Here is a 25881-nt window from a genome sequence, read left to right as displayed (position 1 = left end):
ATCACACGCTCATATATATATATATATATATATATACACACACATACTTTTTTATTGTAAAATAGAAATTTTTTTTTTTTTTTTATATTAAATATATTTCATAATTTATATATATATATATATATATATATATATATATATATATATATATATATATATTATATATATATATATATATATATATATATATATATATATATATGTGTGTGTGTGTGTGTGTGTGTGTGTGTGTACACAACATTGAAACAATGCTGGATTATTTAATCCTACAAATGATTCATAAAATGTCTGTATTCACAAATCCCTATTCATAAATTATAGTTCAACTTAAATTCACATTTGTTTTTGCCTTTACAAATCTTGATTTGTTTCTCACATTTAACTTAAGAAGAAATAAAATCTGATAATTTTTTATGAACGAGGCCCCTGGTGGTTATCTTAATCGTATGCAAAATACAGTTTCATGGCAGGTAAAAATGTTCATCCAAAATGTTAAGGAGTGGCAAAAAGTTAATTCTGGACCCTTCATGAGAGTTTACCATACTCACAGAGAGAGCGTATGGTAGAGGAGCATGGGGTGGATTTCATTATCAGCACATCTGTACTCACTTCCAAAGAAATAAAGCCACTGTATTTCTCATACTACAGTAAAAACACGTTGCATATAAAAATATCCTATAAATAATTCTGCTGTAATATATTCAATTACTTAAACTTAGATTGTGGGCTGAATTGAAATGTCTGAGCATGCAGTAAAACTGAGAGTGTGGCTTATACATTTCTCATATTGTTTTCACACTGATTTTCTTCTTCCTCTCAGTTCTGAAAGTGAATACAAGAAGCTAATAATGGATTCTCTGTGTTACTCCGCATGCCACAATGACAGATGCAAACAAATCATACAGGCGTGGTGCAAACATTCCAGCTCCATCAGTCGGTTTCATTATTCATGTTTAAGATGTTGACTGTTGTAAGGTTGCCGGTGAGCAAAGCCCTGGAGCAAAGCACAGGACCGCTGCTTTAAACTCAATCTGACCTAATGAAAGATTGGGAAGAGGAGGATTTCATTGGCTTTGCTGTACCACACCACAGAATACGGACCGAAAAATATGAATTCACAGTGAAAGCGATGACAAAACAGGACACCGGTGACATGAGGTACTAGAGAGTCAAAAAAAGTCAAGTGTCTTTTAAAATAATTATAAAGTAGGGCCATCGGGAACACAACAAAGGTTGAGTAGGAGGAACATCAAACTGAGATTTGAAATATGTGCACATTATAGAACAGAAATTAGTCAGAATTACTGAAAATACAGGACAGCAAAAGTACAGAGAGAAAACAAACTAGGTGCAATGCCATTGGCTCAAGGGTCATGTGATGCAGTGAAGGATCATGGGTAGAAATTAGAGAGTGCCCATTCCAGTGACCTCAGACGTCAGCCTAGAATAGTTAAGGGAAGAGGAAAAAGGGGAGGGGGTAAGGAAAAGATAGAAAAAATAGATAACATAAAATAATTCTGAAAGCATTTGACACTTCTGTACAAGAATGATAGCTTTTTCCGCCTTGTTGCTCTCCGCGTCGAGTAATTAGCATGCATTACCGTCGATTCGGTTAAGCTGAAAACAATCAGGCTCCCATCAAATGCAAAAATAAAATCTCTTCCGCTTCTAAAGAAATACATTTTCCAGCACCTCCTCGGTTCTGACATGCCTTTGTACTTTGTTGCAACTTCTGCATCACATCACTAGCTCCTTGCCAACAGCATTGCTAGAAAATGCTATTGGATGCAATCTGCTTTTGACATTTTTTTTTAATCTTTGCTGTCAATAAGACTTATGCAGCAACCATACTGAACTAATCTAACAAATTTAAAACAATAAATAAATATATAACAAGATTCAAGCATTCAGCATGCTAAAATACTACACTAAAACACTGCATAACATGAACAAATCATACTGCAGTTGTCCTGCTTTTCTTTTTTTACCATTTCTTTTTTTTTTTTAAATGTCAGTAGTCTGCCTAAATGAACGTAGCTACTGATGAAGTTAACCATGGGGTTTAAGGGAAAGGTTGGTGAGTTCTAAGGGAATATTGTGTATAGGTCTATTGGGAATCAGCTGCTGAAAGCTTCAGATAATGAAAGCAGTTTGGGGCTTCAGGATGTAGTCATTGATGAGGGGTCATTCCACATGGCGGCCACGTCTCTGAACCTGCCATCAGAACCGTGGGAAAGCAATATGCATTAGTTTAGCCCCGGCCGCTACCCTGCAAGCCTCAACATCACACACAAGAACAGATTTAAAGGGCCTGTGGCTAAATATCTCGGATTCCCCAAATACACTGCTCTGTACACAGTGTGAAGATCCTATGTGAGCTGCTTTTTAGAAACTGTGTCGAGTTTGAACATCATAAAAAAGTTATGTTACTGCAGTTTGGAAGAAATTGGAAACACTTTTGTGAAACGTTGACAGGCTCACCTTGCGTTGATGAGGTACTGGGCAAGGCTGATGTTGGCGGGGGTTCCTGTAATGGTGATCTGGCGCTCTGATGACCCTTCCATGGCATTAGCTATTTTGATCTGCGCTCCAGACATCTGACGGATCTCGTTGATTTTGGTTCCCTGGCGCCCGATAATGCAGCCTATTAGCTGGGAAGAAAGCGGAAAGGTTCTTAAAGGACTGTCAAAAAGAAAACACAGTTTGTGTTATAGAAAGTATGCTTCTTTTTCTAGTATTTGCAACAGGATAGTTTTGTGACAGAAAACTAAACCACGTCAAAATGATAATTTTTATAATTATTTTTTTTTATATAACTTGAAAGCAGGGAATCAAAGAATTGAAGAATCAAATAAGATCCCACTGGATAAACTAAAGATGGAAACTTGAAACACTGAATCGAGTCACACTTACACTACTGTTCAAAAGTTTTAAAAAAGATACTTCTATTCAGCATGGTTGCATTAAATTGATCAAAAGTGATGGTAAAGACTTTTTTTTCCAAAATCTATCAATGAGTAAACGCTGTTCTTTTGAACTTTCTTTTCATCTGAGAATCCTGAAAAAAAAAAAATTATGATGATTTCAAAAAATGTTTTAAGTAAAATTATTGCTTTTTTCATTGATATTTTTGGGAAACATTTCTAGACCAAATTAAAATTGAAAGAATGATTTCTGAAGGATCATGTGACACTGAAGACTAGAGTAATGATGCTGAAAATTCAACTTTTCCATCATATAAATGTTACAAATCATTAGATTTGAATTAAAAAAAAAAACAATCTCAAACTTTTAAATGCTAGTGTAAATCACTAAATAAACTGACTTGTGGCTCCAAATTTGATACTTGTGAACAACAAAAACAAATAAAATTATAATGTTATAAAACAGTTATTTTCAGTCTGGATTTTTAGACTTTAACTTCTGTTTGACTTTGACTTGACTTGGACTCTACATCTGACATTTATTCTCAAATAAACTGAAATTTATTTCTGTCATCAGTTAGGATTTTCTGACAAGGGACTGGGAGTCAAAACGGAGCATCAATCACTATACTCACATCATTGGGAATGGTGAGTTCATGAGTACTGGCCGGGGGACTGGCATCCAGACCTGGATCAGAGAGCAGAGGGAAGCTCGAGAGACAGCCTAAGATAAACAGCACTGCACACACATGCTGGAATGTGTCAACACTCAGTGTGAGCTTTAGAAGACTGTGGTCTTAATGGACCAGGTGCAGAGTGCGAGGAACTCTTAGTCCTCCTGAGGCTTTTTGGATGGAGGCCTTTTTTCACCTTAAACTAACAAATATCTCTAGTGGTTCTTACATCTTGTCTTCTGTCAAGGCAAACTTTCCTACAGTATGTCCTTGGTCTAACACAAACGTATATTAGATATATGTGTGAATAGCAAAGCACGTTCTGCTCTCCACATGGCATTGGGCTTGCCCTTACTAATAGCTTTAATCTGAGCATGAATAAGGCAGTGTTTATCAAGATGAATACGTAATGAATGGCTTGATGAAAGATGTGTTGTGGTCTGTAAAATCAAAACACTGATATGATTCTCTTATGCCAGTTTCTGAAGGGCAGGAAAGAACACATTTTGTGCCATTGGTAATTCCTTTCAAGCATAAAATTCTACACCATTAGTCTCCTTTACGTGACAATGTTGCATAAGCAGGAAAACCTCACTATCTTTTATCCCAGGTCTTAGCAGTACAGGATTAGGCGCTTCATAAAAAGTTGACAAAAAAAAAACAAGAAAAAAAAAAACAATGCAAGGTGAGTTTTTCCAGAAGTTGAACCTGAAGTTCAAAAAAGTAGAAAATAAGTAAAGAAAGAAATAATGGGTAGGAAGAATGAAACAATTAATGGATAAATTGTTTAATAAAATAAAAAATAAGAAACATAAAACTAACAAATAATATAAAACCGCTAACTAAACAAAAAAACAATTAAAATAAAACATTAAAAATAAATAAACATAATAAAATAAAAGAAACAAATAAAATCAAAAACCCTAACAAATATAGTAAAACAAACAAACAAAAATATGAAATAAAAATAAAAACACTGAAAAAATAAGAATAAATAAAATAAAAAAACATATAAAGTATTTTACAAATAAAGTCAAACAAAACATTAACAAATAAAAAACTAACAAATAAAATAAAAAAACACTAACAAATAAGATAAAAAAAATTAAAAACACTAACAAATAAAATAAAATAAAATAAAATAAAATAAAATGTAGTTACATTTTTTTTTTTAAAGAAACGACACCAAAAAACTAAAGTAAAAAAAAAAAAATTCACAAAGTGAAGAGCAACCACCACGGGCATGTCATGATGCTTGACATGGAACGAGAAGGAAAGAGAGAGAGAAAGACGAAGAGAGTGTCTCTACAGGTACGAAGAGAAGGAAACTTCAAAAGGGCTCGTGGGTACGTACCAGGGAAAGCAGGGGTGGTCTGTCCGAGGGGGGTAAAGGGGGTTTGCTGCATAGCCAACTGGTGGAGCTTGGTCAACTGCTGAGGGTTTGGAGGGACAGTAGAGCTAAGAGGTTATTGTTATAAGACAGGTCACACCAAGAAATCAAGAAACTAAACTAGAACAAAGAGACAAAGAGGATAAGAAGCCATGACACACTGTGGTGGAAGAAGAGCAAAAGAGAAAGCTGAAGAGATAGAAACTTTAGTAGGACTTGGCCTGACTTGGTGGGTTAATCTTATCTGATCGCTAAATGATCTGTGATAAGCTCCGTCCTGGGAAAAAAATATTAGATAAATGTAGCATTTTAAGATTAAAGGGGAGTGTAGTTTATGCTTTTTTATAACCCGAGTGGCTCAAAAGAGTCTAATCGCATTAGAAGGTGGCGTTATTACCAAGGATAATATGTCGCCTGAACCACAAGTGAACCGTTATCCATCAGAGATATGAACATCTAAGTGCGCAGGTAACCTTCAGAGGACACGCAAGCTTATTTTACAAACAGTCTTTGAACCACAGCAGACTTGCGCTGGGTGTTGTTGTGTACACCCTCTAAATTGAAGTCTAAAGCAGGTTGAAAGGGATGTCCAACCTTGACTTGAGTTATTGCAGTGTCAGCAGAAGCATCTCTAAGCATCAATCACTGCCAATCCTAAATGACAAGAACTAACACAAGACATCTCTCCTTCTCTCTGATAGCTATTCATTCAGATCATCGGTGAGGAAAACACAGCTATCAGGATTAAAGAATCATCTGGATTGTGAGCGTGCTTCCATTTTCCTATTTTATTTTACCATTCTCTTCTGTACAACACAGTGGCCAACTTTTATTGTGTTCATTTTTGCTTGATAAATAAATTATTAAAATGAAATTTTGATTAAGTCCGTGGTTCTCAAATTGTGTGATGCGTAATTTTGATGTTGTATTGGAATTTTCAAATGGTACTTCTTATTTTCCATCTTATATACACTTCTGTTCAAAAGTTCAGGGTCGGAAAGATTTTTTCATGTTTTTGAAAGAAGTCTCTAACGCTGACCAAGGCTGCATTTATTTGATTAGATAAAAACACTAATACTCTGAAATACCATTACAATTTAAAACAACTATATTAATATATTTTATTCCTTTTTCAGCAGCCTTTACTCCAGTCTTCAGTATCATATGATCCTTTAAAATACAAATAATAATAATAGCTGATCTGCTGCTCAAGAAACATTTCTTATTATTAATAATGTTGAGGACTGTTTGCTGCTTAATATTTTTGCTTTATTTGCAATTATTTGAAATGTATATATTTATCTATTATATTAAAAACATTGTATTAAGTACATGCACAAAGCTGCATTAAAAGTGTACACTAAACTTCAAAAGTCAGTAAGATTTAAAGAAATTAATACTTTTATGCAGCTTTGTGCATGTAAAAAAGTAATGCAACTGTAATGAAAATAGTTTGAAAATTCAAATTACAGCTAATTTTAATGTCAATATAACATCAAATCCAGTTCCCTCTGCAAACAAATTATGCGTTTTAGTCCTTCCACAGAACCGGCATTATGTTTCTCATAGAACTGTTGATTTGCTTAATGGTGAATTTGCTTAGCACTAATCAAAGGTGGCGAGTCTCATATGTAATTCTATGTGGACTATCTAGAAAATGACAAACACTGTCATTTCCTCCAACAGGCCAAGTCCTTAGAAGTTTGGTTTACATTTCGGAGGGCTGAGGTTGAGAACATTTTCAGATCAAAATTACACATCAGAAACGTCATATTAATATTACTGCTTAATATTAATAGAGAGGTCCACGCTGAAAACTACAGAGCCATGCAGACTGCTGACGGTGCTGGGGAGGGGAAGAGGGTGGATGGCTGGGGACTCACATCTGGGTGTGGAATGGCATATTGTCCCTGAATTGTGTAGGCCTGTGAAGACAGAGAGAGAAAAAAAGAAAAGAAATATCGAATCAACATTTTTGCAAGGCTGCAGGGCCCATTAAACACAAGAAACCAACTGATTCATAACCGCTAAAGGATCTATTAATATTTTACAGGGACATTTGGTTTCAAAAGCTGAGTTTTCTTTCATATTTTATGTGAATATTTAGTTATACAGTAATAATATTCAGCGCTTTAAATAATTGAGGCTTTTCTACACAAATTTGCAACACTCCTGGCTTTTCATATCTGTGCATCTGTTCAAGTGCACACTATGCTTAAAATATATTTCATACTGTCTTCAAATAACAAACACGTTCCTTGGGTAGGTAAATATACCCGACAATAAAAGCAAATATATTTCGGAATATATAACATCCTTCACCAAGTTTTCTACAGTATGTAAAATTATGAACCTCTTTTAATACTTTTTTAATACATATTTTCAAAAATAAGAGATAAAAGAACATCAATTTAAAGTGTCACACTGATACTAGTGTTGTATTTCATGTGAAAAGCCATGATGTGCCATCTATGGTTATGTTGGATGAAGTGTCTGTGAATGAGTTACGTTAAAAAGATAATGAGAGCTTTGCTAAAGGATTTTATTATTCATCATCAAAGGAATGTTAGATTAGTGGCAAAAAAATTACAAACATTGTATTTTGTGCTGGTTAGCAAATGAGTGGGGATGACTTTGAAAACCATGTTCGATAGCATATCCCTTCAATATTTATAACTTGACATTTCAAGTTTTATTGGAATCTCAAATTAATGCAAATCTAGGTCGACAAACTCTATCGAGAGTTTCTTAAACACATCTTGTGATGTTACACTTCAAGCTTTGAAAATATTAAGATGTTATGTTTTTTGTTATGGGGGGGAGTTTTTTTTTTTGTAATAGTGGTGAAAAATATATATAGAGTTTAAATACACTCAAAGCAGCCGAAACACAATCATTGGCATGTGAAAGGTGAGGTATGCAATTTTGTATTTTTCAGTGTTGAAATATAATCTTTCTATCCGGGTCTAATATTCAAAGACTTCTAAGGTTTCTGAAGGTTGATTTCCTGAAGAGAATAATTACATTTGAAACATTACTCTGTTTGTAAGTGCAGCAAAAGTGTAAGTGAAGAAAAATACGAACATTAATATGATTAGGTTTGTCCTAATTTATTGACCTTCACAGAATTTTAAGGCAGTCAGTTGCATGAATTTGTGTAGAGTTTTTCACTCCTTATATATATGCACCTCATCCCAAATGCTTTCATGTTTTCCCTTTTTACGGTAACTTGTAATGGGGCAAAAAGTTTGGAATATGAAAATGAAATGAAATCGAAGCACTCGAGTTCAAAAATGTACATAACTGCACACAAATGCATGTTATAACTTGCAAAGTGAATTTAAAGTGAACTAAAGTCTTCTAAAACCTCTTAGAATGCATTACCGCAGCAGAAAGACAAAAACATTAAAAAGTATGCATTCTTTTCATTTCCATCTCTGCTTAAAATTGACTTTTTTGGATAGCAGTAAAAGGCAGACTCTCCTTATCGAGTCCCGATCTGAACTCTCATTGACAATCTAAAGCTCCTCTCTCTCTGCAGGCATTTCCCTGGTTAGGATGGTGTGACAGCATGCGAGTGAGAAGGTGAGAAAACCTGAGTGAACTAACAGGCAGTGGCTGGTGCTGCAGTAAAAGGCTGAGGTTGGCTGCGGACGCGCCAGCGGGTCGGCTCTTACCTGGCCACCTGAAAAAATGACGGGGGTGGAGGCGGGCTTTGGGCGGTAGGGAATGGTGGCACCTTTCGGTGGGGACTAGGAGAGGGGAAGAGGTAAGAGGCAGAAACAGCGTTAGACCAGGAGACAGGTGTGTGTGGAGGAGTGTTTCTGTGCTAAAGTTGTACAAAAGTCAGGCAGGAGCACAGATGTTGTGAGACCCCAGCACTTGAAGATTTGTATTATCTAGGCTGTGTGTTGTGAAGCTCAAATGGTCTACTCTAGAAAAAAAAAAAAAATTCCATAAACCAGGAACAAAGTGGGCAAAAGTCAAGCTGAAATATCTAGGTGCTGCAGCAAAAGTCAACAGAGAAGAGTCCCCGAATGGAATACTTGCTGACTTTTTTTTTTAAGTTAAAACAATGAAGTACACCATTGTTTAAAAGCTGGAGGTTGGTAAGTATTTTTATTATTTTTGAAAAATGTTCATATACTCACAAAGGCTGCATTTATCTGATCAAAAATACAGTAAAAACAGTAATATTGTGAAATATTATTATAATTTAAAATAACGGTTTTCTATTAGAAATACGGAATAACGGTATTTCTATTTCTATTACTGTGATAGCAAAGCTGAATATTCAGCATCAATACTCGAGTCTTTAGAGTCATATGATCCTCCAGAAATCATTCTAATATGTTGAACTGGTGCTACAGAAAAACATTTATTAATGTTGAAAACAAGCTGAAACGGTAATCTTATTTTTATTTTTTGTGACAAATGTTATATATATATTTTTTTTTGTATTCTTAGAAATAGAAAGTTAAAAAACAGAAATATAAAATTACAAAATATAAAATAAAACAGAAATAGATTAAAAATAATAAAAAATAAAAAAAAAATTGAAATAGAAAACTTTCGTAACACTATAAATGTCTTTGCAGTCACTTTTGATCAATTTATGGCAACCTTGAAAAATAAACATTTTAATTTTCTTAAAAATAAAACCTGACCCCAAACTTTTAAACTGTGTATATATTTCATAAGTCGTTTTTTAATTAGTTCTGAATGCAAAACAGCAAAAACACAATAAAGGTGTCAAACAGTCATATGCCATGATTATATCACCTCATCACATTGCATGTTTAATCATAATTATTAATAATTGCATGTTTATTTAAGTCTGAATCAAGTCTAATCAAATAAAGAGAGTCAAGAAAGAGAATTTTGCATTCATTTTCCACACTGGAAATGAAAAATGGCTTTGTTCGAAAGGGGACACCACCAACTGAATGCTGAGCAGGATACACTGTTTTAGTTTGCAGTTTTATATGTTAACAGGTGTAGCTGATCACACTGGAAAGGTCCAATCAAGCAGACTGAATTTTGGGAACAATACAAAGTGAATTGTTCTGCCCATTTGCAAATGTTAAAAAATAGTTCTAAAACTTTAGCTACACACAAAGAAAGAGACAGTACCTGTTGTAAAGTCCCAGGCGATCTGATTACTTTAGAAATATATCTGTGGCTGTACAAGCCAAAAATGAAAAGCATTCAATAACGCCCAATCAGAGCACATTTAATCTCAGCAGGAGATCAGCCCTACACGTCATTGGTGGATAGGAATAATATTTAAATCAATAAACTGAGAGAAGGCGTAAGCAAGCCAACGGAAGCTTTGTGTTTCTCATTAATCACAAATAAAGCAATGTAGTCTCTCTTTGGCAAGGTGGCTGTAATGGAGTGTGGCTGTGTGTACGGTTGTGCATCCACCCCATTGTTATTGTCATAAAGAATGGATTTCAGACCCCAAAAAAGAAAATTCATTCATCATTACTCAGCCTCGAGTTCCAAAACAGACTTACTTTTTCTGTGAGACACAAAAGGTAAACATTGTACTGTATGTACTGGTGGCTCTGTTCTGAGTAATTACAATGAATGGGGAATAAAACTTTTCAGCTTTAAAAAGGATGCAAAGACATCTTTTTTTGTATCATAAAAATATTATAAACATGACTTATGCACCATATCCAAAACTTCTGAAGCCAATAAGTGAACTTGATCAGCTTATTCATTGAAAAGATCTAAATGTAAAGAACAATTTGTTCATTTTCTTCTATATTTTGATGCACATCAAAGAGAAATTATCAAAAAAGAAATAAATGTAGCGTGGTTCTATCTTGGTTCTATCCATCGGTTGTTGATTGGATGAAGAGAGATCACATGACTGCATAAAAGACATGCATGGATGAATTGTTCACAGTAAGAAAACAGATACAAAATAGTTAAGCATAATTTTCAGACTTGAACTGCATATAAAATTTCCATCCATTTGGAATGCATAGTTTTAAAATAAATGAATAAACTAAGTGCAATGTATATTTGTCACTCATACAGGTAAAAAACAGGCAGGATTTCTGTAATAGGATAAAACAATATATGTTTTAAATACACAATCATCAGAAAATCATATTAATTTGAATCTCATACATTTTAACTAATTGAATATTGCTTGTTCCTCATATTTGAACCATGTTCATACTTTTTTAACTGAATACGATTAATTTTTACAGTGAACTTATTTATGCTAAGCAATCTAAATGAATGCATTCTGATTGAAATATGATTATTTAAATAAAATTATATAAATAGTTAATAACTTAAACCATGCCATGATTTATTTTGAGTGCAATAATTCTCTTACATGTTTTATTTATATATGACTAACGAATATGTATCACAAGATTATTATTTTACTTATGTTAAAACTGTGTAATCCAAATGAATAGCAATCTTATATGCAATTCAAATACATAAATCGTAAATTTAGGCCAACTTTAAATGATCATACACCTTCAGAAGTTGAAACTTGATGGTGCTTTTTTTTTCTTTTCTTTTTTTTGCTTTTTTTAACTTGTGTTCAACAGAGTAATGAAAGTCATATGGGTTTAAAACAACATGACGAGGTGTAAATAATAGAATCTTTTTCATTCTTATTCTTTAATCAACTGTACAATACTGTACCTCCAGCATGACCACACATATCTGTTTGACACACTGGATGATGGCTTCCGGGGTGCCGGAGATTGTCACTGCGCGCTCTGTGGAGTTAGGCAGCATGTCCCCTGCTACCTGCACCTGAGCTCCTGTGGACTGGAGAGAAAAAGAAAAAACACCAGGCTATGATTCAGAGCATCCGCTGCTGATGATAGTGTGATCTGCTCTGAGACCGCACTGCTCTCAGGGGAACGCTGGGCCAAATGTTGCCATCTGCATGCAAGCATATGTTTCTGTTGAAGTCATTTAAAAGTGAAGAACGAAATCAGCAATGCCGTGATTTCCATACAGGGGTCTTCAACCTTTTTTTGATAAAGCAACTCTTGGTGGATAGAAAGACTGAGCAGGGACCTGGTTACACTGAGAACAGGATGTGTCTAGTGTGATGTTAATATATTTACATGATTTGTATATATTTGTGCGTTTTGTGGCTTTGTCAAGTTGCACAAGCCAGTAAAAGAGAGCTGGCAGTCCATGATCAGAAAATAAGACTTAGGGCAATGTTTCATACCTCTCTCATTTCTTTGATTTTTGAGCCTCCTTTGCCGATGAGGGAGCCGCATTGACTGGCGGGCACCACGAGGCGCAAAGTGACAGGGGGCTTACTGGTGGCTGGGCTGTTGCTCATGGAGTTGATTATATCCTGAAGAAATGTCAGTAATAAATAATGAAGATAATAGATAATACAACTTTAATGTGGCTGAAACCACAAAAACCCATAGTACTATTACCGTTAACATCAAAACATTCTGAACAGTTTTGTCAAAGTGGTTTATGTTTAGCGAGATTTTCATATACTGTATTCAGGACAGCACCTCTTCAAACTTGTATGCGATCATGGCGAAGGCCTTAAAGATGGCATCTGTGGGTCCAGTGATGGTGACGATCCTCTCAGGACAGTTTCCTTCTGAGATGTTGATGCGAGCGCCGCTCTGTAGGATGTCAAAAGTCAAGTTAACCCTCATATTCTTGTTCTGCTTCAGGTCTAAGAGACTCCAAGACCTTTTAACAGCTCAAAACTACACTTAAAGGTGCAATTTTAAACTACTTTCATCTATACCATCTTTAATAAGGGAAATAAACTCATTTCAAATGACTGCTATTATTTTTGAACAAACAACACAGAGGTCAGTGTGATTAAAAAAAAGTTAAGTCTCAACAGAACAAGAGGATTTTGGAATGAGCAACGAATGAGCAAAAAGAAACATACCTCTTCACGCATCTTTTTCACAGTTTCCCCTTTCTGTAACAAAAAGAAGAGTGGAGAATTTGATTCAGTGCTTAAAAAAACATGCATATATATATATATATATATATATATATATATATATATACTCTATCTAGCTATATATCTATATATATCTATATATATATCTATATATATATATATATATCTATATATATATATATATATATATATATATATACAGTCAGCATTTAGCATACCTTTCCAATGATGCTTCCAACTTCCTGCAAAAAAAAAAAAGAGAATCAAAAAAATCATTGCAAACATAAGCATTTTGCCCATTCACAATTGTATATGAACACATTTCCTCATGGAAATGGCTACATTGGATTCCTTGTTTACTGAGAAGTCTAAAAGATCACTGGTACTGTCAACCCCTGGTTCACCTTGGCCTGAAACAGTGGGTCAGGAGAGGACAGATCCCTGAGGCACACAGCAGTGACATCACAAGCCCACCCACATTCACTTCCCTCTGTACTGCTCTGCGGGCTCAACTTACCTTGCCGTGCATGAGAAGCCGGATGGTCAGGGTCACATTCAGCCCGCCCTCTGACTGGACTTTGCTGGGTTCCATACTAGGAGTGGAGGTGAAGCAGGAATATGGTCACGTGACAGGAAATCCCCAGGAGTAGGACGAGAATGATGGTACAGCAGCCAACCAGTCACCTGCACAGGGGGGATGGGAAAATCACAGACAAGAGTCATGAAGAGCCCACAGACTTCCAAATGAGAAACCAAGATGGTCGCAGAATGTTTGGTTCTGCTCAGGAGTGAAAGCTCAGAATTAAAAGAATGCTGTAACATAAAGAATGCTTAAAGAAAAGCATTCTTTATGTTACACAATTCTTTCTGTAACATAAATGTCTTCTTTACTGTCACTTTTGATCAATTCAATGCATTCTTGCAAAATAAAAGTATTAACTTCTTGTAAAAATATCTTGCCGACCCCAAACTTTTGATGTTAAATAAATAAATAAAATTGAATGCAAATAAAACAAAAAATAAAGCATAGTGTTTTCCAGAGATTCTGAATGTCTAACTATTATTCATTCCTGTAAAGACTGAATATAACTCACTAGTCTATTGTTAACATGTATTTTAAGTTTTGTGGCCATACATTTTAAGTACAGTGTGTTTTATTATCTGGTGAATTTTCAATGAAATTACCTTACTGTGAGCATGATTGTTTTTTTCTGACAGTTTTCTGTGATACTCAACATTATGCTGTAAGTATAGACTGTATTGAATATGGAACATTCCTTTAACTCTACACCGCAACATAATTAATAGCCTTTTAAAAGCATAGTTTGAACACAAGAGGGAGCACTTCACAAGTAATCAAAGACAACTTAATATCATATTCATTGCCAGGCAGTTAACCTCAAAATATTTTCATAATCTAAAAGCTGCTGAGATCATTCGGCTTGTTGAATAGCTGAGACAAAAAATTTCATGGGCAATAATGGCAGCATAAGAAGATGCATGTCTTACAAAAGCGACATCCCAACCAAACTGATCTCAGTTAAATCTTATAAATAATAAATTAATAAAAAATAAATGCATTAGGAATCTAGACTTTACAGCATCAATGCTCAAAAACGCTTTCAACACAAACACACAATGACAATATTACAAGTAGGCAAAGATAGAATCTGCATAAAATTTACACAAATTAATACAATTCTACACATTTGGGTGCAAATTAATTCAAAGTGTTTACACAGTTATGATAAAGTGCTACAAAATTAAAATAACACACATAAAACCCAATTCTCAAATCATTTAATTAAAAAATTTCAATTAAAAATTTGATTAAAAATGTATTATTGAGGATCAATTCTGCATAAATCTGCAGATTTCTATACAACTTATTATCCATTTTGTGTAAAAATTCATAACATTCAACTTAATCTAATCTGTATTTTGTGTCTCTCTGAACCCTCCGATGATTTCTCATGCTCAGCCGTTGTAATGAGTATCTGTCTGTGCTCTGATGAGGGAGGCCGAAATCCTAACTCCTCAGCACAGCTTCAGATCTGTCCCTTTTTTGGTGATTTACGCCGTCATGTGGGTCTGGGGATCAACAACGATTGAGAGATTGAAACGTTAAGCTGTTTCAGTACAGCTGCCAGACCTTCAAATGAAGCGCAGGATAAAGAGAGAGCAAAACGTGAAGGATGGTGACCATAAAAAAAGCACGGTGAAAGAGAAATAGTGTACGCGCTCAAGGAAGAGATGTGCGAAGCAAAGTTTAAAGCACAAATTTGCAGGTTGTGTGAGAGAGATGCATAGAGAAAGCAGAGGAAAGATAAGAAGAGATTCACATGGGTATATGAGATGAGCTGCCAGCTGTCCGCAAATCTCCTGCTTAGCACAGATTGCATTAAAATTCTAATCTGAGCTAAGAGCACACAGAAACAGCAAAACTAATGGACACAAGTGAACCGGCTTGTACTCCTCCAAACAGGAGCGCTTCATTTTAACAAGCCCCAGTCCTGGGAAACCCTAGAAAAAAAGAAAAGGAACATAACGATAATATAATACTAATGTAATAAAAAGCAACTTGGGTGTATTTAAAGTGTTTCTAAAGAGAATAACCTTTCAGAAGTTTATAAAAACTTGCACATTGTCATAATGCACATGGTAATTACATCTAATTTAAACTTTTACTTCAAAGTACATTTTCCATCATTGTTTTAATATTTTACAATATTTTAAAGTGCACTTATTGTGATGTATTAACTAACATTCTAAAGCACATGTAAAATGTATGATAATTTTAAATGTAGCATGTTATTTCATATTACATTTAAATTTAATATACAGTATTTTAAATCTACTAAACTGCAGCTTACAAATACGTAAACACAAATGTATTTAAATAAATGTCATAAGTCTCAACTGAATTGGCATTAAAGACGTATTATTTTAGTATCACTGACAGTGTTACAGTTTTTATTCATATTTTTTAATTATATTTTGTTTTAGTTCACTTTAGTTTTAATTTAATTTAAAGTTTCACTAATTATGTTTTTTTATTTTGTTTTTTATTTCAGTTTTAGCTATTACAGTACATCAAGTTAAACTAGATAGTAAAGTTTGTGTTCAAACTTTAAGTTGGCTTGAAAAAGCCTGACCAGAAAGTTTGAAAAATTTAGAAAGTTTGAAAAGTTTAAAAAGTTTAAAAAGATTTAAAATTTTGAAAAGTTCAGAAGTTTAAAAAAGAAAGTGATTAACATATTGCTAGCATTAAAAGCAAGTGACTAACATGTCATTAGCATGATTAGCAAAGTTGCTAGCATGTTGCTAGCATAATTAGCAAGTGACTAGCATGTACTTAACATGATTAGCAAGGTATCTAGCATGTCACTAGCATTTTTGTAGCATGATTAGCAAGTGACTAGCATGTTTTTTAGCATGATTATCGATTGACTAGCATGTCGCTAGCATGTTTCTAGCATGATTAGCAAGTGACTAGCATGTCGCTAGCATGTTTCTAGCATGATTAGCAAGTGACTAGCATGTCACTAGCATGTTTTTTAGCATGATTAGTGAGTGACTAGCATGTCAGTAGCATGTTTTTTAGCATGATTAGCGAGTGACTAGCATGTCGCTAGCATGATAAGCATGTTACTAGCATGTCGCTAGCATGTTTCTAGCATGATTAGCAAGTGACTAGCATGTCGCTAGCATGTTTCTAGCATGATTAACAAGTGACTAGCATGTCACTAGCATGTTTTTAGCATGATTAGCTAGTGACTAGCATGTCGCTAGCATGTTTATAGCATGATTAACAAGTGACTAGCATGTCACTAGCATGTTTTTAGCATGATTAGCTAGTGACTAGCATGTCGCTAGCATGTTTCTAGCATGATTAGCAAGTGACTAGCAAGTGACTAGCATGTTTTTAGCATGATTAGCGAGTGACTAGCATGACGCTAGCATGTTTTTAGCATGATTAGCGAGTGACTAGCATGTCGCTAGCATGTTTATAGCATGATTAACAAGTGACTAGCATGTCACTAGCATGTTTTTTAGCATGATTAGCTAGTGACTAGCATGTCGCTAGCAGTGGTTTTAGCATGATTAGCAAGTGACTAGCATATTTTTTTAGCATGATTAGCGATTGACTAGCATGTCGCTAGCATGTTTCTAGCATGATTATCAAGTGACTAGCATGTCGCTAGCATGTTTCTAGCATGATTAGCAAGTGACTAGCATGTCACTAGCATGTTTTTAGCATGATTAGTGAGTGACTAGCATGTCGCTAGCATGTTTCTAGCATGATTAGCAAGTGACAAGCATGTTTTTTTTAGCATGATTAGCAAGTTACTAGCATGTCGCTAGCATGTTTCTAGCATGATTAGCAAGTGACTAGCATGTCACTAGCATGATTACCAAGTTACTAGCATGTCGCTAGCATGTTTTCTAGCATGATTAGCGAGTGACTAGCATGTCACTAGCAAGTGTTTTTTTAGCATGATTAGCGATTGACTAGCATGTCGCTAGCATGTTTCTAGCATGATTAGCAAGTGACTAGCATGTCACTAGCATGATTAGCAAGTTACTAGCATGTCGCTAGCATGTTTCTAGCATGATTAGCAAGTGATTAGCATGTCGCTAGCATGTTTTTTAGCATGATTAGCGATTGACTAGCATTTTTTTAGCATGATTAGTGATTGACTAGCATGTCGCTAGCATGTTTTCTAGCATGATTAGCAAGTGACTAGCATGTCACTAGCATGATTAGCAAGTTACTAGCATGTCGCTAGCATGTTTTTCTAGCATGATTAGCAAGTGATTAGCATGTCGCTAGCATGTTTCTAGCATGATTAGCAAGTGACTAGCATGTGACTAGCATGTTTTTATCATGATTAGCGAGTGACTAGCATGTCGCTAGCATGTTTTCTAGCATGATTAGCAAGTGATTAGCATGTCGCTAGCATGTTTTTAGCATGATTAGCAAGTGACTAGCATGTTTTTAGCATGATTAGTGATTGACTAGCATGTCGCTAGCATGTTTCTAGCATGATTAGCAAGTGACTAGCATGTCGCTAGCATGTTTCTATGATAATCTAGCTAAAACCAGTTGATTCAGTAAAAGAAAACCAGCTAAAACCAGCTAAGACCAGCTAAGACCAGCGTGACAGTGGCCAAAAACTACTTTAAAACCATGTTAAAAGCATGTTAAAAGCATGTTTTCTAACCTGATTATCAAGTTACTAACATGTTGTTAACATGTTTCTATGATAATCTAGCTAAAACCAGTTGATTCAGTAAAGAAAACCAGCTAAAACCAGCTAAGACCAGCTAAGGCCAGCGTGACAGTGGCCAAAAACCACTTTAAAAACCATGTTAGAAGTATGTTTCTAGTCTGATAAGCAAGTTACTAGCATTTTGTTAACATTTTTCTATTCTAATCCAGCTAAAACCAGTTGATTCAGTAAAGAAAACCAGCTAAAACCAGCTAAGACCACCTAAGGCTAGCGTGACAGTGGCCAAAACCACTTTAAAACCATGTTAAAAGCATGTTTCTAGTCTGATTAGTGAGTAACTAGCATGTTGTTTTCATTTTTCTATACTAAACCAGCTAAAACCAGTTGATTCAGTAAAGAAAACCAGCTAAAACCAGGTAAGGCCAGCGTGACAGTGGCCAAAACCACTTTAAACCATGTTAGAAGTATGTTTCTAGTCTGATTAGTGAGTAACTTGCCATGTTGTTAGCATGTTTCTATGCTAATCCGGCCAAAACCAGCTTAGGTTAAATGCAGAGCACTAATTCTGAGTATGGGTCACCATACTTGGCTGAATGTCACGTCACTAATCCGGCCAAAACCAGCTTGGGAGACTAGCCAAAGCAACTGATCAGCTTAGGCTGGTTTTAGCTGTATTCTCAGTAGAGAGTTTTTAAGGTTTGCTATGGTAGTAGACAACTTAAATACATTATAAGTCTTATTTTGTAAAAGTTTGCACCCCCTCAATGAAAGTCTATGGGATTTAAGGTGGTTTTGGTAGTCTGGTTTACGAAAACCATAAGCCGGATCAGTTAGAAAAGATATAGCTACCCGAGTCAGACCACGTCTGAAGGTCTGACCCGAGTTTTGGTGGTTCTAGCTTGAAAGCTCTAGGAGGAGATAGTGTTTTAAAATTTGGCTCAGAAGAATAATAATAATAATAATAAGATTAGATAGTAGATCAGTAAGTTGGCTTTTTCAAGCCAACTTAACTAAATGAAAACCAGTCCTTGGCAACTTTCTGAAATAAAAGAAAAGTATATATTTATTTTTTATTAATTTTTTGATTTCAAGTAACTACTTTTTTGTTGTTGTTTTAGTTTACTATAATAACCCTGCATATTTTATTTTACCATAAATGACTGTCAGTACCATATTTCAAAGAACTTATGAAATTACATATAAAAACATACTTATGTCCTGCTTTTTGGGTAACTCTTAACCTACAAAAATTAATAAATTTAACCTACAATACATTTTCATTTAATTGCATTTACATGCAATTAAGTCTCCTAAAACATTACACTCAGTTCACATTTAAGTATATTCTTTAAAATTACATTATTTCTGTAATAAGTACTCTTTTTTCAAAAGTATGCTCATATGTAGTTCTTTTTTGGGAAATTAAAAGAACTCTGAAGATGGTCTTATTCAGAGAACCACTGTAGCAATTCACTCCAAGAATAATGAAAAGAGAGCGAGAGAGGGAGAGAGAGAGAGAGAGAGAGAGAGAAAGCGAGAATATAATTACAAAGAAAACTGGGTTGCATACAACATTTGATGCTTTATTATTCTTCTATGTTTTCATTGTAGAAATATCTTCTGTCATGGTGTGTAGGCTCTCTCAAACACACCGCAATGTTTTGGAAGCAACAACCACATTTAAATGCTGGAGTAAATCCTTTAAATTACAATCAGGAAGATTGCACTGTATAAATGACATTGGAAGTACCTGATTTTTTGCAAGTTAATTTGTTGCTGGATGTAGATATTATTGTGTGTAAGGAACAGGATTAAGAGGAGTGACAACTGTATTTATCTGCTTGGTGACAGAGAGCATACAATCCTCCACATTTCTCCCCATGACTCAATGTAGCTCATCATCCACCTCAGATGACTTAAATCTCAAATGCCTTCAAGTTCAACCCCGCATGAAATCTTATCTAATTAAATCAGTCTGTAAGACAACAAACAGCACAGAGGCTGTGGGCGAAGCGCTAACACCTTGTGGCAACTTTATGAATACACCAAACTTGGATTGAGGAAATGCAATCTTATCGTTTATGTGATGCTAATGCTCCATATCTGGTGCTTCAATGAAAAGCTGCATGAATAACATGAATATTATTACGTAGATGATCATGTTTAGTGAACCGTTAAGAATGCCTGAAGGACTACATTTTTAAAGTGCTCCTTTCTTTGTATATTTTGAGGTGACATAAAAGAGTGCTTCCTTAGGCACGTTTACATCCCAGGGATTGATTTAAATACACAAATATTATTTTTGACATATGAAGGCCACATTTAAAATGGTCTAGGAAACGTTTTTGCCATTCCTTTATCATTCATTAAAATAATTTTAAAAAGAAAATATATATAAACTTAGTTTTATAACTACGATAATAAAAAAAGAATGTGAAACAAACATCGAAACAACTTCAATTTCAATTATTTCTATACATTTGTGCACAAACTTTGACAGGCCATCTTTACCATCGATATTGCATGCTTGATAAATATGAAACATTATATGACTTAAAAAAAAAAAAACTAAATATAACCAGCACAAACTTTGTATTGCACATCATCTGTAATTTTGTTTGCAGAAATTGCAATATTATTTAATTATGTGCATTCAGGATACATAACAACTAGCCAGAAAATTTATCATAGTTTTTTAGACTGTAATCAATGTAAAAAATTATTGTAAAAATTACAAGCAATTTTTGTGTGATTTTACCTATGTGTGTGTGTGTGTGTGTGGGTAAAAAATATTTTTTTTACATTGATTATATAGTGAAAATTGTGTTTACTTCCAAAAAGTGCACAGGGCCAAAAGCGCCCACACAAAAACAACCAAACACAGAAACAGAGATGGTCGGGTGAACAACAGCCCGCAGAGTACAGCGGACATCTGAACACTACATCTGTGTGCTGATTACAGCAGTCATCAGACCAAAAGCAATGGATGCATAAACACACTCATGTTACCTTAAAAGGCATGTGTCCTTTTAACCACTTTCTATTGATGTTGGAGTGTGTGTGTTTGGGACACTGCAAGCACATTTCCGATGCCTTTCAAGAAAGTATGAGCAGATTAAAAATTAGCTATTAAAATACTTCACATTTTAATTCTATTTTATGTTAATCATAAGTCTGATTTCTTCCCGGTGGTGGATAAGCTCAGTCTTTGCTGAAGCACAGGATACAGAAAGTGGGTCATCCCTTCCTCTAAAGAGCTTCTGGCCCCTTCCTCTGTGGTACCTATTGAATTAATCACGCTTTACGCTTGGTCAAGCAGTGCTCCCAAAATGCTCCTTTTTCTCTCTCTCTCCACTTTTGCTTCAAACGCAGCACAATACTCTCATATTAATTCATATAAATGACCAAACAGCCAAACATGGTGTGAAAATATGTCGTTTAGTAAAAAAAAAACAAAAAAAAAAATGGGTCACATTATATTAAAACTAAAACTAAATAAATAAAAGTGTGATCACATATTCAATCTTAATTGAACATTCTTAAATGGATAGTTCATCACAACTGTCATCATTTACTCACTGTGATGTCATTATAAACACAACCATACATTTAATTTTGTTTGCAAAGCAGATTAAAAAGTAGATTATCTGAAAAATGTTGGAGTCCAGACAACACTGGATCCCATTTGACTGATTTTGATTTCAACAAATTAACAAAAACACTGAAACATGAGTTTCCACAGAAGAAAGCACTTTTAGCGTTAACAAACTGTAACTAAAACTAAAATCATTTTCATTCATTGAAATAAAGCTCAAATCTAAATAAAGATTAATATTAAATGAGAAACTTGAACTTAAAAATATTAAATCAAAATGTAAACTTATCGACAATTGAAACAAACTGAAATTACGGTGGCCAGAAGAGCTCAACGCACTGCAACTCATGCAAAATGAAAAATAAAAAAAGCACCAGCAAATTAAGAAAACATCTTCAGTAGTTTGATAGCACGTGCTGCAAATACTCGCAACGCAACCCAATACAAAAAACGCACTGCAAATAGCACAGACCACAATGGTGACCCCAAAGATGCTTACGAGAATTAACCATGTTTTTTTTTTTTTAGTAAAAGTGTAGTAATCATGTATTGATTTCCATTTGTATAAACAGGGTTGTACAAATACTATGGTAAACTATGGTTAGTGTGGTTAATTTAACATGGTTTAACTATAGTAACCATTTTTTGTTTGTATTTATTTTTCATAATAATAAAAATATATCAAGTCAAGTCACCTTTATTTACATAGCGCTTTTAACAATACAGATTGTGTCAAAGTAGCTTAACATTAAATAATAAATAATAATATTATAAAATAAATTGTAAAATATTAAATAGGAAAATAGTGTGTCAATAATGCAAAAGGACAATAGTAAACACACATATATAATTTATGGCTATGTATTTATTTCATTTCATAGTAAAACCATGGTTAATTTTTTATGTTATAAAAGTAGCCAGCTTACATAACATTTCACAGTTACAGTAAATGGGTAGTATATCATCAGCCTATTTAGGCTAATAATATCAAAAAAAAAAAAAAAAAAAAGCTAAGGAATTATATGATCAGGATGTTGAAATAAAAAAAAAAATCTCACCTTTCAGAGAAGACATTGATAAGCATGTCCCAGGTTTGTCACTTGTTGCGGTCCACTTAAACTTTTCCGATGTGGTCTGTGTGTATTTGTAGCGCGTTTCTGTTTTTGGTTTTGTTGCGAGCATTTGCAGCAAATGTGCTTTCAAACAGATTAAGTTGTTTTCTTTTTGCATGTGTTTTTTCATTTGTAGCGCGTTGAGCGCTCTCGGCCACCATAAGAAATTTAAAGTATGAAATTAGTATGAAGTACTAAATTTACTAAAAATAAAACCTAAATAAAAAATAATCCTAAACAGAATAAAAATGACAAGCACATAACAAAATTACTTCTACGAAAAAGAATCACAATATAAAAATACAAGCTAAATGAAAATATTAATAAATATGGCAGCACTTTATTTTACAGTCCTGTTCCGCATGTATATACTATATACTTGTTATACTGTAGTAATTGCAATAACTGGATAATAACTAGGTACAAACCCCGAACCTAAACCATGTAGTATTTTCCAGTACTTAGGTACAGTAAGTACAGGTAAGAGCATATAATACAAAATTAAGTATTACATTACATTATATATTACATTACACTCCTCTGCCCCCTAAAATATGACTGACTCAAAATGGCGAAGTTACAACAATTACAATAAAGGTCTGCAGGTTCACTTCAACTTCACCTGACTTCAGATCTCACCGATTATTGCCTGAATAAATGCTGGTTTTATTGATATATGTTAGAAGTATTTTAGACTATGTTATATTTAAAATGATTTTAAAAAAAACTGCTATGCCTTCGCCAAGTGAGTGGAAGTTAGAATAAGTGGATACATGGAGTGTACAAAAAAAAACATTTCAAAAAACATTTTAAAATGGTGTTTGTATAACACTGCTATAACAGGAGGAGAAAAATATTAACCTTATTGCTTACAATAGTGTGACAGGAGAAAGAACCTAAGGCTGCAATTCACTCCAACACAACCAGAAACAAACAAACACCCCACTTCCTCTAAACTGACCACTGCAATTTAAGCAGTTCTACGATGAGAAAATAAATCAAAATGCTTTTTCAGACCATAGGTTGTTTTTCTAATTAATGCAAAATGGAAAAAAGGTCTTGAGCATCAGGAGAAAAAAGACTACATAAACAATCCATTTGTCAAATGCTCAAAGCTATTGACTCCTACTGACCAAAATCACACAACAACAAAAATGTGGCTACATTGGGGGCACAATCAATGAATTTCTCCTTTGACAAAATCATGATAATGAGAGAGGTGAGATACTGGAATGAAAACATTTTACCAAAATACACAACCACTAACATTAGAATTATATAAAATGATATTCACAATCTAATGTGTTTTTAAGTGAAATGTAGTCAGATTGGAGGACATGGGTTGAAAAGAAAGAGGGATGTGTCACAAAGAACATGGATTAAGAAAGTAAACAGTCTCAATTTTGAATGTGACAATATATTAACAATTTACCATTGCACTTGTTGAATTTTTGTCAATATCTTATATACTATATGCTGACATGATGTCCACCACTAAAGCATGCTAAAAAAAAACAAAGTAACAAGTATATCCAAGTAAAACAGGACATTTAGTCAGGAAAAAAGTAGGCTGGGACTGGATTTGATTATCAACACGGACACTTCAAAGATTTATTTTTTTCTTGGAATAATGTTCAACAAGACCAGGATCCAACTAGGGTTTTTCAGGGTAAACCTGAATCATAAAGACGTAGATCAGCAAGTGTGGTCCTCTCTGACAGAAAGAGGGGGTAAGTCCCTGTACAAGTGGGCTGGCGGAGGGGCCTGGACAGATCAAGCGCCATGATTTATCGTGTTAAACACATCACTAGTCCTGTCAGTGTATCAAGGGCGAGAGCTTAACGAGAGGCGACAGTGTTTATTGGAGACACTGGCTCATGCGAGATTTCAGGGCAAATTATAGCCTGAGGCAGTTTGTCTTTTCTCTTGTTCTCGAAATCACAACCATGGGCGGGCACGAGGATGAGAGACAAAAAGCAACCAGGAAGAAGGGAGGTAACGGAGGAATAATCGGAAGCAGCACACTCATTCTTCAAGAAAGACTGTCAAATACTATTTTCAGAGGGGCCAAAACAAGAGCCAAATTAAATTGTTCATGCTGTCTAAACTATTTTTGCCCCCCACCCCCCACACACATCTCAGTACAACAAATTTGGTAATTTTCTGTTAAAAAAAATAAATAAAATAATAATAATAATAAAAATAATTTATCAGAACAAATAAAAGTGATTATTAACATTTTAATAAAAGAAACATTACATATAAAAACACAAATATAAAATGTTCTATAAAAAAAATATTAGAACAAATTACATTACTCATTACTACTAAAAAATTATATACATATAAAAAATTGTATATAACACTAGCAGGCCCACACGAAATCTGTGCCCATGCAACTCTGCAGAATTGGAACAGCTGCCAATCAAAGTTCTACTGTACACATTCCCCATCCCTTGCATGTTTTTTTTTTTTTAATAATTACCTAATTGGATAAAGATTTAAATTTGAGTTTAATTTAACAAAATCTCCCAAAACAGGGCAGAAAATATAAAAAAATAAAAAAAATTCACAGGTTCCATCTGTGTCTGAATGGAAGTGTCATGCAGAGATTTTAGATGAATCAACAATATTTGTAATCAACATGAAAATGACAATGATCAAAAAGAATTGAATTGAAATTACAGTTGTGGGTAAAGAAAAACAAGAGGATTAAATGTTGCATGTGTAGTGCAACAGAATAATATGATTCCAAACAGGATTATGAACCAAGAGCAGAACACGTCCACTGAGATTTACAGCAGCATCAAAAAGATCAAAGAGGAAAAATGTAAGTCTTTATAGACATGCAGTGTTTGCTTAATAAAATTCTGTATTTTCTACTATAATAAACAAATAGCAGCTGAAACGCTCAATCTGATTTAAAAATAAATAAAACACTGATGTACGTAAATAAGTAACAGACCACCCACTTCTGATGTTTTGACTCTCACATTCACAAGAGTTCACAAAT

General features: G+C 34.3%; 1 protein-coding gene across 5 annotated transcripts in view; it reads right to left on the bottom strand.

Annotated features, from left to right (window-relative positions):
* Positions 1-207: 207 nt before the first annotated feature.
* LOC109095879 (poly(rC)-binding protein 3) overlaps positions 208-25881 on the bottom strand; it is a 56047-nt gene continuing 30373 nt past the window's right edge. Inside the window, exons 6-17 of one of the 5 annotated variants that reach the window (XM_042730509.1) lie at positions 13445-13611; positions 13146-13169; positions 12910-12942; positions 12515-12631; positions 12211-12342; positions 11667-11795; positions 8666-8740; positions 6872-6913; positions 4953-5028; positions 3560-3612; positions 2482-2651; positions 208-2214 (exon numbers count right to left, since the gene is read on the bottom strand). In XM_042730509.1, coding sequence (XP_042586443.1) covers positions 2160-2214; positions 2482-2651; positions 3560-3612; positions 4953-5028; positions 6872-6913; positions 8666-8740; positions 11667-11795; positions 12211-12342; positions 12515-12631; positions 12910-12942; positions 13146-13169; positions 13445-13519 — 981 coding nt within the window. In that variant the 5' untranslated portion in view covers positions 13520-13611 and the 3' untranslated portion in view covers positions 208-2159. Of the gene's footprint in view, positions 2215-2481; positions 2652-3559; positions 3613-4952; positions 5032-6871; positions 6914-8665; positions 8741-11666; positions 11796-12210; positions 12343-12514; positions 12632-12909; positions 12943-13145; positions 13170-13444; positions 13612-25881 lie in introns of those variants that run through there. The other 4 variants (XM_042730508.1, XM_042730511.1, XM_042730510.1 and 1 more) reach the window with 4 other exon arrangements.

The sequence above is a fragment of the Cyprinus carpio genome, chromosome B9 (assembly GCF_018340385.1).
Source record: "Cyprinus carpio isolate SPL01 chromosome B9, ASM1834038v1, whole genome shotgun sequence".
Lineage (NCBI taxonomy): Eukaryota > Metazoa > Chordata > Actinopteri > Cypriniformes > Cyprinidae > Cyprinus > Cyprinus carpio.
This window is presented reverse-complemented; position numbering and strand designations above follow the sequence as displayed.